Source organism: Cylas formicarius, unplaced genomic scaffold (assembly GCF_029955315.1).
Source record: "Cylas formicarius isolate icCylForm1 unplaced genomic scaffold, icCylForm1.1 PGA_scaffold_6__28_contigs__length_40554024, whole genome shotgun sequence".
Classification (NCBI taxonomy): Eukaryota; Metazoa; Arthropoda; class Insecta; order Coleoptera; family Brentidae; genus Cylas; species Cylas formicarius.
Window position 1 is genome coordinate 36,573,315 of NW_026844347.1, and position 13,116 is coordinate 36,586,430.

General features: G+C 34.8%; 1 protein-coding gene across 4 annotated transcripts in view; it reads left to right on the plus strand.

The window, feature by feature from the left end:
* The window catches only part of LOC132704004 (dedicator of cytokinesis protein 3), a 53,129-nt gene that overhangs the window by 21,588 nt on the left and 18,425 nt on the right, over positions 1-13,116 (plus strand). For 3 of the 4 annotated variants that reach the window (XM_060673597.1, XM_060673599.1, XM_060673598.1), the window contains exons 5-10: positions 4,610-4,730; positions 5,339-5,566; positions 6,687-6,902; positions 8,376-8,720; positions 9,228-9,390; positions 11,863-12,132. In XM_060673597.1, the coding sequence (XP_060529580.1) occupies positions 4,610-4,730; positions 5,339-5,566; positions 6,687-6,902; positions 8,376-8,720; positions 9,228-9,390; positions 11,863-12,132 (1,343 nt within the window). Of the gene's footprint in view, positions 1-1,692; positions 1,811-4,609; positions 4,731-5,338; positions 5,567-6,686; positions 6,903-8,375; positions 8,721-9,227; positions 9,391-11,862; positions 12,133-13,116 lie in introns of those variants that run through there. The other variant, XM_060673601.1, reaches the window with a different exon arrangement.

Sequence of the window (13,116 nt, forward strand, 5' to 3'; positions counted from 1 at the left end):
TTGTGCAAGTATAAGGCACAGTTTGCGATAGAAGAAAAAGAAATACATTTTTAATAATAATTTATTGTATTTTTTATGTATGTCACTTACTACCAAGAAATAGATATTTGCCAAAAAAAGAGAAGCCTCTTTAGGTAGAATTACACTTTTTACAGAATGCATATTATACAGGGACCCTTATAAAAAATATTTAGTGTTAATTATGTCACTTATTAGTACAAGATATCGAATGGTGACATTTAGAATTGCATAACAGTTTCAATCTTTTACATTTACAAGTGTTACTTTTTTTGGTACTTTTTGGTTATTTGAAACCCTTGCCTTGCCTTGAAACAATAGTTCTATTTTCGGGACGTCTTCGATGTTAACAAATTGTTTCTTGCTTAATAATAATTACACCATGTTGGGTACCAATTTTGTAAAAACCGGCTTATTTCCGAAATATCTAATAATTTCGGACTTTGCCTAAAGTGACAAGGCAATGAGGACTTTGCCTAGGCAAACCTAGGCATAAGGGATCTTGTTCGATCCGAACCCCCGTAGATACTGAAAATTTCTACTGGTAGCATAACCCTTAAAAATAACTCTAGATGGCGCCAGTGATACAACAAAAAGAAAAACAACACTTTGAAAAATATTTGCAAATTATAATTATCATCGGTGACAAGAGTAGAGCAACATTCAAATAATTTGTTCAAAAGAAGGGCTTAGAGGTTTATTTTATGTTTTTATGAATTCCAAATTTAAAAGACTTGAAGAATAAAGAGAGTAGCTGTCACTTTCATAAAAGTCGCTTAATTTTGAAGATATGGGTATCAAAATGTTACTTTTCCTAATTTTTGTCCATTATTCTTTAATGAAACGCCACAGAGATCAACATTTGCATATCGAGTTCATTCACTCATTCTTTCGAGAGTTTTAATATCACTAGTAGGGGCGCCACCTACCGGATAGAATGAAGTGACAAAATTTAGGGCTGTATATTGCTATCTGAATTTTTGCGGATATGGCAGGTTTTTACGCTTTTCGGGTTGAATATGCGGACATCTTGTATACTAAAATTTAATAACATTTTCAATGGGATTAAATCTAATTGAACCATCAGATCTTGACTAATAGGGAATCTATTTTTGTGTTTATTTTTTTTAGTGTTGGGGGAAGTCCACTATTGGGGTTACAATTAAATATCGCCAAAAATAAAACATTACCTTTTCGAAAACGGCCACCGATGTGCGTCTAAATATTAATGGGTAACCCGATGAAAGAAAGGGTACTTTCTATAAGATTAGACTTAAGTCTTAAGCTCAGAATGGACTCCAAAAGTCATTTCTTAAAGATCTCATTAGGTGGTTTAAACGCTCATCAATAGAAATATTTCGCCTACCTTGAAAGCCAGATCCGGTTTACATAATATTGGCCATAAAATAATGAATCCGCTTATATCAGACCTCATCCATTTTGATTAGAGGGTGATGGAATACAGCTACCGATGGTCGTTGCGCTGAATGATGATAATGATGAATAAAAATAAAAACAAACCAACACCGGGCGTCTCACGCATTGACAGGCGTCTAGGTTTGCAAAAACTATTATCGCCAAACCGTAATTATGAATTCCGCAAGCCGATATCGGTGCGTCGAAGCAGAGTTCCCTTCGAACGTATGCAATTTTTGCGATACCACTATTGGTAAATGGTCGGTATGGTATCCTGTGAGAAATTGTTTTCCTTCTGGGTGAAACCTCTGCGCAGAAAGAAGAACGGCCACAAATGCGTCAGGAACGAGATGATGTGCCGCCTTCTCGGCTACAGGTACTACCTCTACCATACCAATCAGAAGCCGTATTTATTAAGTTGCGCAATATTAACAAACAGGTCTGTTATTGTTACTGTCGCCATTATCTATTATATTGTCTGTTGTATTGGAGTAACGAATGTTCATTAAGTTATGAGAAAATGGTACATACGAAAGTTCTAACAGTGTACTATGCAACAAGTGTGATGACGACACCACACATCTCAATGCTATCAATTTCTTTAAGAAGTTGAGATAAATCATTCTGCGCGAGGTTTAAATATCTTTGTTTCTTCCACATCACACATTATGTGACCAATGGTTTTGGTTTTGCACCTCCCGTACCCACAATGGGTTAACAGTGAACATTCTGTGTTCAAAACTGTCAAAAAGTTTTTGTAGGTTCATATGGAAGTGATATTTGCGTTTTCTAGTGATATGATCAACGGTAGATTGTATCACATAAGCTAGCTACTTGCCGGCTACTGACCTCGGGATTATCTTGAACTTGAAGCGAAATTTTTAAACACTGAAGAGATTTTCTAGTTGTATACTTCTATTAGAGTTCCTTCGCCTTTAAAGTTTTACTGCCAACAAACTGTTTGTCCGCCTCACGCAGTGTATAAATCATATAAATTAATTCAGAAATTAGGAAAATCTATATTTATTTATTTTTTTTAGTATATTGACACCACAATGTCATTTTGTCATGGCCAACTAATGTTATAGCAGTAATCTTAGACAGAAAGAAAATAAGATAAGAAAATAAATCGCAAAAGTATTAAAAAAAGTACATATCATACTTAAGATAGGTTGTAGGTTTTTGCAAAATTAAAAAAAAAATAAATAATATATATGGTGTGCCAGAAAATCGAGATTTTTCTATTTAAAATGATTCAAATTAATTTTTTGTTTTGAACACCCTGTTTTACGTCATGTTCGAAAAACGCTAATATCCTCTACCTTTATCCTTTTTGGAAGTGTGAAAGTTAGTATTTTTTATTAGGAAAAGTAACATATTGAAAAAACTATTATTGTTATTTATACCGAAGTTGAAGAATTTTCAAAGGAATTCAAAACAAAATTTTAAAATAAGGTGTTCTATTAAAAAAATATAGGTTTACAACTTTCGTATTTACCATTTTCTCATAACATTTGAAACCAGTGAGATAACGAACTTTACTCCACCGTCGACTCGCCCTGTATATCTATTTTGAAATTTTTCGGTGATAAATTTAAAAACAAAAAAATTAAAAAGCTGGATGGTATTATATCTAATGTCGTTTATTCGTCACTTATAAATACAACAACATATTTTTGAAGTCAGGAAGAGTACAAACAAGATAAATATATTACACATAAACAGTTAAACCAGTGTAACCAGAAAGTAAAACTTTTTATATATAAAAATAAACTAAAAATAAAAGAGTGTTTGCGAAAATATTATACAAATCTAGATTAAGTTTAGTTTTTGTGTAGTATAAGTTATAAACATGTATAGTTATACTATACAAAGACGATTTTTTTTTATAAAACTCATCGGATGGTTTACGCATAGCAAAATTGTTGACTAGTCCTTGTTGGATATGGATGGACTCATCATCAGCAAAAAAAATTATCGTTTTCGTAAATATGAGGGAATAGTTTATGAAGACATGTTATTTTTTCCCTAAAAGTCGCTAATATAGTAATAATGATAATAATAATAATAATAATAAACATTAATAATAATAATAATAATAAATGAATTTTATTTTAAAAAACTCTATCAGCTACTCTACTTGAATTCTTCTTTGAGCAATAAAAACTCCCTTCTTTCCCTCGCTACAGTGCCCTCAGGCTAATATGTTGTAATGTAGTGATAAAATAACGTAAAAAGCTTGTTTAACACAGGTATCTTGTTTCTTCTGATAGTAAAAGAGGTGTGGTATCACAAAAAATGTTCAGTCCTGAATTTGTAGAATTCAAGGCGGGCAGTTTTTTCCGCATTTAGAGCCAGCCCCGATAAATTGCTCAATGTTTAGCTCAGCTTTTGCCTCACCCTGCTTAGGTCTAACTCCCGGTAACTTCTCTGGAGCGACCAGAGCGGGAAATTCAAAATAAATAAATAAAATTTTTGTTTAACGCATTAATTCTGTTTTATTCTATTGCAGTCAAGTATTATGTAGAATGTAGAATATTAGCAGGATTCGCGATACCTACTTATTAGTAGAAGTTCGGCGACCCAAGCAAACCCGCCGTCTCTTCTTTTCAAGGTCGAAGAATGTCCAATCTTCTGGTGCGTGTCGCTGCCTCAGCAAACAATGCCGATCACACGAAATTAACATTGTTTATTTTCTTATTTGCGAAATTACAAAAAACAACGTAAATATATTAGCAGTTTATGTTTTAAGTGTCGTTATTCCGTCTGGTTAACACAATTACGACCTAATTAGGCATTTTTAACGTCTCTGTTTCTTATTTTACTTGACTTTAAACATGTCTTTGATCCCGCAGTCTATTCTATTGTTGGTATAGAGGCCCCAGAAGTGTAAGAGAGTAACGAAGTAATTGTAAATAATATTAAAGTTATTATAACTCTCAAAAGGCTTACCATTAAGAAATAAAAGGGTTTTAAGAGTGTTATTTTACAGGAATACAGTACTTTCCGTAAGTACTTATCAACTTCATTATTGGCCTGAATAATGAGTTGGCATTACGCAGGGCTGCAGTATTTGTTTTTATGACTCTCTTAAAGTTCTGCGGGAGTATTCGTAATTTTCATAGATGTTAAATAAATATATATTTTTATTATTTTATTTTGCTTTTTTTTTCAGAAAATTGGGATTGGACCTGGTACCCCGCCAGGGGGCTAACATGGTAGAGCCGGATTCCATGTCGGTAGTGGAATTGTATCATGTTCACGTGGCCAGCGCTGAAAACACTCAGGGAGTTTCCGTAAGATTTTTTTACAATTTTACCCCCTTAAGTACGTTAGGCTCACTTACCCGATACTTTGGTCCAGTGACTTATTGTCTAATTATATATATATATATATATATATATATATATATATATATATATATATATATATATATATATATTTTTTTTTTTTCTTTCTTTGGCGAAACCAACGCTCCTGAAACTAACTTTAAAATTATTTTGTACTTAAGCTTGGAAATAAAATTAATACTAGGCAAGTGCCAACTTTCACTTTAGCTTCTGATAAACAACAAAAAATACAAAACAAAACTTTTTATTTCATTATCAGTTTGTAGCTCCATTTGTTGTGTTTTTCTGTAATTATTTCATAAACAATCAAATTGCTATTTTTCTGGTAATTTCAAAACACCTTGTAGGAAATGGAAAAGCAACGGAGGCGAATAAATTTTCTTGTGGCACGAATCAAAAAATAGTCAAAATGCACCATTTCGAAGTTACGACAAATAACACAACAATAATAGAAAAAACACAATAAATGGATCCACAAACTCACAAACTCACAAAACTTTACTGTGTAGTAGCGTAGGAAGCTAGTTTCATTTGTTTTTTTTTTTCATGTACAGGCCAGAGGCACGATAAAAAAGAAAGAACAAAAGAAAACGCTAACGCACCATTTGTACTTTTGCATGCGCGACTTCGGCCATCACATCGGCGAGGATACCGAGATATATTTCTCGCTGTACGATGGCTGCAAACAGAAGTACATAACCGAACGGTTCCTAGTCAAAATTTCCAAAGAGGGTTTTTCGAATTATATCGAAAAATTGCACAGTAATTGCACAGTATTTACGGTGAGTGCTTGTCCCTCATTTTCTTTACCTTTCAACGGTTTTGACCACGACGAGGTAATTAGAGAGAAAAAGCAGCGCCATAAGTTTTCAAATTTATCATTATCAGCATCCGTTATATGGGAAAGACTTTCTGTTCGGTCAATTTTTAAAGATTTTTTGACGGGTGCCTACTATTCTAAATTCTCTCTTGTCGGATGAGGATGACCATTTAACGACCAGCCACAAATTCATCACCATGAAAACAAAACGTCAGACGAAAAGTAGGGTTATGCGATATTCCAAGCGTTAAATGTTCGACCGTGGTCCAATGTTACTCTTGACTTTCTGTATTTTAGTTGTGCATAAATAAGCAAGTATACGGTGAGTTTCGGTCATTCTGATATCGAACATACACGTATTATTTAAAAATACGTACATGTGAGAGATAGTATAACTTGGCTGCAATCGATAACTGTCACACATTTAACGTGTTCTGTATTCCGTGGGTGTCGTTATTACGTGTTCAATGTACCGTATTGAAAGTATCGATCATATCCGCACAGAAAAAAAAAACAACTGCTGGCACCTATTTTAATAATTGTAAACGAAACGAAAATGTCTAAAAAGCAGAGAGAAGTTTTTTTGCAGCTTAACTCTCCGTCCTCTTCTTGTAGGCACTATATTTTGTTAATATTTTTGTATGGGTATTTTCAAGGGGCATCGAGAGAAAGTATAGCCTCTATTTATTTGCTTCAGTCGGCTTTGCTTTTCGATAAAAAGATAAAGATAAAAATATAGACGGGGTTGAAAATCACATTTAATTTTTTTTTAAAATACAATAATTTTAAAATGAAGAAATATGCTCATACTTCATAATGATTTTTTTAAACATAACAGTTCACCTTGTTATTTATTATTCATGTTACATATTTATTCTGTCGTTTTACTATATTCTCTGCATGTTTTATTATTCTGTAAATGAGTGTTTGTAAAACGGGAAGCAACAAAAACAATAGAAAAAGTGTTAAATACAACATTTTGCTTTTAAAAAAAGAACACTAACTTTCAGTTTTTTTAGCACTTTAGGTACTGTTTTTTCTTAATCTTCTTTATAACGTACTAAAGAAATTATTATTGTTAGGATCTTGGCAATTCCGATTTGAATAAGGACGTGTACATAGTTGCTCACGTGATGCGAATAGGCAAAATGCTCTATTCGGACAGCTCAAAAAAGACTGAAAAATCGGCGGGCCAGCCCCAAATGTTCAAACGGCCGCACGGCATCGCCGTCCAAAATCTGGGCGACTTTTTGACGAGCAAAGAAAGCGACAACGACGAAAAGGAAATCAGCATGAAGGTGAGTGTTGCTTCCGCCACCTACGCCACTGTGCACCACCAAAACCCGCTCTCCGTGTTTCGAACGATCGCGGTTACTTCGAACAGTTCGACACGATGAGTCGTAAATCCCAATTCCAGTTTTTATTAAAAAATATAAAACCTAATTCACCCACTTGTAAACGAAAACTTACTCTATTAGACATAAACCGATGCTATTTTTGCAAGACTGTCCAAAACGGTCCTAGCTGACTTTATATTTGTGATACAAAGAGAAACAGAAAATTTAGCCGTTTCAATTAATTATCCTTTGTATTTTAAACACCCTGTAGCTTAGTGAAATGGCGGAAACGTAATTTCGTACATCTTTTTTACGTAGTTTCGTACTCAATTTTTTTTGTAAATATAATTTTGAAGCTATCAGTTAAAGTGATTTTCTTGGATATGGAAGATGCTGTATATATTTTTTTTAATTTCATTTCTCTTTCTATACGCTTTTCAAAAATGTATTGTCAAATATATTATTTTAGAGATTTTGATATTTGAAAATATACTTCTATTCTATTCTTATTTCGCTTAGCAATATTGTTATTTTTATGATTATGATTATTATTGTCAGAAAAAATGCAACTACAGAATACAAAAAGTAATAAACTTAGTACTAATTATAAATTATAAATTATAAATTAGAATAGATTATGAAAATGTTGTTTCTTTGATCAGAAGGCAAGATAACATTTTTAAATGCAGTTTAGTGAAGCAAAGTAACAAGTGTTATACTTTTTTAAAGATATACCTCTGGTTTGTTTCTCAAAACTTATTCTTTATTAAAAAAAAAATCTGGGTACTCCACTGAATTCTGGATTCCACGTTCTACACAATTGTCCTCCTAAATGCTCAAGGAAAAATTCGTAAATTGTGAGAAAAACGTCAGGTAACTTTGATCAGTTTTTCAGTTTTACTATTTTCTGTAATAACATAATAATAACAATACCAATGATAATAATAAAAATATATTAACTGCAATACAAGTGGAATAAAATTAAGACAGGGAACAATTATATATTCTAAAATGCCAAATATATTTAGCGTGACAAGATCTACAAGATTCCGGTTTCATCGTGTCATTAGCATACAGGGTGGTCAAATTTCCTGTTTCTCCCTATATGTCCAAAAAACAAAGGCATAAAGTAGGATTGTTTGGAAAACGGCATTTTTTTTTTAACGAAAATTGATCTTAGTATTGCGAAAACCGCAATCTCATAACAATAACTGAAAATAATAACTAAAAATGGACACACAGTATATTCACATGTAGGTATTTTAAAATTTTCATAGTAGATGTAAGACTTGTTGGCTGCTACACAACAACAATACAATACAATACAGCCTGTATATGTTTGTCGTCATTAGGTGCCAATAAGTGCTATTGAAGAGTGGGAAGTGAGATGGGCAACGGAGATGGCCCTTTTTAATCTTGGTGTGCACGTTTTAGGTGTATCAGGGTGAAGACAAGGACTTTTATCAGCTCCACGAATTCATCATCAGACAATCGGGCAAGTTCAGCGCCCTATCCGGTCCGATAAACTACGGCATAATGATCTCGTTGAAAATGCTACACGGCGAACTGAGGGCCATACGCGAGGAGAGCCCTCTGCTGTTCAAAAACGTCAGTCTAACGAACAAGTTGGGTTTCCCAGACGTGATAATGCCCGGCGACGTCCGAAACGATTTGTATCTGACGTTGGAAAGAGGAGAGTTTGAACGCGGCGGTAAATCCACGGGCAAGAACATTGAGGTGGCCGTGGTGATATTGGACAGCGAGAAAAACGTCATTAAGGTACGTTGTACGAGGGTGTATTGGTTAGTCCCTTGCCTGACAACGAAAACAAGGGATAAATCTATCTCCACTTAAAGAATTTTCACCTATATCTATACTTTGTTCATTTTCTATTTCGAGAATAGATGCCATTTTGTAGAGTATTAATCCTAGCAGAATTCTTCCAGCCATGTTTCCAGAGTTGCCTAAAAAATCCGGCGATATGAGCATGACTTTTTAGAACTGCTTGAGAGACTGGGTTTTTTGATTTTTTAAAAGCCACTTTGTACTACCCATCCAATTCGAAAGCAACACTTTTTCCTGTCGATATAGATCCTACGCCGAGTGCGCCAGTTAAGTGATTGAACTCCGTGTGTGACACGTCTTGTAACTCGTTTGCTGTTTCTGTCAAAACCATCAAAACAAATGAGCTTAGGAATTATCACCCTTCGTATCATTCCATTTTATTGCTCTCTCATATCGACTAATAGACTACAGACTATCCTAGAGCAACTGCGTTTCGTTTAGAACTGCCTGTGGGGCGCGTCGGGGATGGAAGGTGCCACCGAATACAACTCGATGATACTGTACCATCACAATTCACCCGCTTGGGCTGAGAACGTGAGGTTAACGTTGCCTATAGACAAGTTCGCCGGAGCTCACGTCCGTCTAGAGTACCGACACTGCTCAAGTAAGTAATACCACATACCACCCAAAATATATGACGAACTGTCAGTCCACACTATTTAAAAATCTTCTAGATTCCTCCTGAAGAGAGTAACTTGCCAATCATCCTGTTAGCTTCTTCAGAGCTTAACTAAAACAAGTTTTTACTTGTACTTTGTACCTTTTATATAGTGTTTGAGGGATGCGGAGCTAACGGAGCCAATATGGGATGCACTCCTCCAAAACAGTGTTCATACGCGACCTTTAGCTCCGCCTCCCTTAAACCGTATATAAGGAGGTACAGAGTAGAAAGCAAACCAGTTTCAGGTAAGCTTTGAAGAAGCCAGCTAGCGATAGGATTGAATCTAGAAGATTTCTAAATAGTATTACTGGTTTCTTTGAAAAAAAAAAGGCTACAGTTTATTAGCAAGTATTAGTAGTCGTAAGAAATATTTTTTGTTCTTTAGGTACCGTGCTGCCATATGAGATAAAACACAATTTTTTTAAATTTAACATTTAAATACATCTTTTAACAAGTAATTAAACAAATCCATATAAGATATTTTCCTAAATTATTTTATGACGTCTAATAAGGGGAAGTACAATAATTTATTTATATTTTTCAATAACCTTTGTCAAACGATGTAAATTAAATGTGTTCATGGTGTAAACACTTTTTTTAAACTACTAAGCAAATAAAAGAGATTCTCGGCGTCTAATGCTTGAGTAATTCAACTACAAAAGTACCTATTAAAATGTGCTCCTTTTGACAGAATTCGGGAGCATATAAAACAAAGCATATCAGTTTTTATAATAAATTTCGTAAAACTTTTAAGTAATAAAAAAATGATTTGTATTGCTACCTGACTTTTGGAAGGTTAGCTATTTGGTACCGATTCACAAGAGTGGTGATAAAAGCGGTGTCGCTAATTATAGAGGCGTTTGCATACAGTGTGAGAGACTTTCGTGGCATTGCAGGGCATTTCTGGCTGATCAACAGCATGGATTTGTACAGGGTAGATCGACCGTTATAAATTTACTCACCTACCAATAATTTTTATTGAACGCCTTTGAGGAGTTTGGTCAGGTGGATTCTGTCTATACGGAATTCTCGAAGGCGTTTGACTGGGTGGGTCATGTGTATCTTGTCTCTAAGCTTAGAACTGGGCTGGCGCAATGGATTGAGTGTTTTCTCTCTGGTCATATTCACTTGGTTCGTATTAATAATTATGTCTCAGGTAAAAATTGATATTTTTTCGAGAGTCCCCCAAGGTTCTCACACTGGACCCATCCTTTTTAACTTGTTTATAAATGATATTGTTAGTGTAGTGTAGGAATTGCAGTGTCTTTTTTTTGCGGATGATTTAAAGATATTCAGGAGGGTTGGATCGCGCGAGGATGCTCTGCCGCTTGGGAGAGACATGGACAGTGTTTGCATGTGGTCTAAGATTAATAGCCTCGCCTTCAATGTAACGAAATGCCGTAGTATTAGCTTTAGTCGTTCGTTGAGTATGGTTCACAATCAATATAGCATTGATGGAATCGAGATCGAGGCCGTCACTAGTGTTAAAGACTTGGGTGTTTGCTGCGATCCTAAACTAAATTTTGTGACACATTTTGCGGAAGTAGTAAACAGATCTATGCGAGTCCTTGGGTTTGCTGTATGCAATAGTTGCCAACTTAGTCTACATTGCCTTAAACTCCTTTATATCTCTTTGGTTCGCTCTATACTGGAATATGCATCTGTGGTATGGTATCCATTTTATGCCTGCCATATAAATAACATCGAAGTCGTTCAGAAAGTATTTTTACGATCTTTGGGTTCAAAGGCACATATCACGCGATAATGCGTATCAGATCAAGTACAGTATTATAGCTAAGGCCTTCAATATTGATACTCTTCAAACCAGAAGATCTCACAGTGTTTGGTATTATTGTCCAGAACTTACATACTACACTTACATATTACAGAAGTTGTGATAACTCAGTGTTCCGCATACATAGTTTATTCACCCCTTACTTGAATGCTGAAAGCGTGCAACTGTTTAAAGCTTGATCCTTTTGTCAGCAGCCTCCGCCCATTTCGTTCTGATGTGTTCCGTTTGAGTGCTGCAGCTAAATTCTATTTATTGTTATTGTTACTTTTTGTTCTGGTTTCTAGTTGTTATACTGCTGTCTTTCTCTCTTTGCCTTTAACTAATGTAAAAATTTTGTAAATTGGTTAAACCGTAAATAAATAAAATAAAAATAAAAATATAAGCAATAAGCAGTTGAATGAAATTACTACCTAGGGCTTTCCCACCTTGCTTGCCTGGAATGCGATAACGGCAAAGATGGAAAAACTATTTTCCATAAGCCTCTCTTGGTGTCCCGTACTTAAAACCGCTTCAAGTGCCACCTGACGACATATGTCCGAATCAAAATCCAGTCTGTTTATCGGTTTGCGTATGAAGTATCTGAGGTCGACGAGCAGTCGAAACTAACTTAAATAATGCAGCCAGGGAGAAGAACGACAAGAAACTGTTCGGTTTCTCCTTCTTCCGTTTAATGGACAAAGATGGCGCCGCGGTGCAGGACGGTCAGCACGAGTTGTACATTTACAAGTGCGAGGATCCGTCCAAGCTGGATAACTGCGGGTACCTGGCGTTGCCGGCTTACGCGAAGGACTACGAGGGTAACCACGAGGCTAGCGGACAGTTCTCCAGGAGTCACAAGGAAATCATTTACGTACGCACGCTGCTGTGTTCGACGAAATTGACGCAGAACGGTGAGTCCTAGCGGAAAAATTAGCTATGCCAAGTAGTCATTTTGACTTTTGGAAAAGTCATTTTCAGTAAACAAAAAGTAGAACATTGCGGTCACACTATTATTAAAGTTCAGCATAACGGGAATGTGTCAAATTCCTAACTCTGATGATAGAGCTTAAATTTAAAATGACCCATTTTTTAATTACGTAAAATGGCTTACATGGCTTACATGAATTACATGGCTTTTTAGTAAACTTGCCTGATAGTTGTGTACATTTAACTTTTCTTAATGCTTCCATTAAATATAAATTATATTAAAGCTTAAATAATAAACTAATTTATAAACAAGCCTTAAGCTTAAGTAACATTGATTTTTATTATTTGTTTTAATTTGTTACTTATATCACGAGACTGGGATTGGCCGTACCCGTAGTGTCGTATTTCTTCTTTTTGTGAATCCATTCAATTTTTATTCTCACTTTTTTGCCGATTTTTGTGTTTCGACATGAAATTATTTTTGAGAGTTAGGAGTAAGTCCAACCCAACCCAAAAACGTTAGTTCAGATCTTCTTTTTTTTTCTTTTACATCTATTTACCCCGACTGTTAACATCATTCGGCTATATAACGCATCTTTTTCATAACAATTCCTCAGTCAACGGAGAATTAAAATTTTTCTATTACATTTTCTGGAATTTACCAAAAAGGACGATTATAATGTTTTCTGTTCTTTTTGCTACATAACAATTTTCTTCTATAAAGTATGAACGTATAAACGGAAAATACTGACCTCTATCGCAAACACATGGAGATTATCTGGGAAAGAATCCTTCCAATATTTTTTTTATTATGTTGCCAATCATATTTATTATGATAATTGATAATTTACTTTTCTGTTTTTCCTCCTCACTCCCATTGCCATGTTACAACCCAGACGCGCACGTTTTAGCTAAAATTTCCTGGTAAAAAAGTTAAGGGGTGTTTTAACATTTCGATAGTACGATAT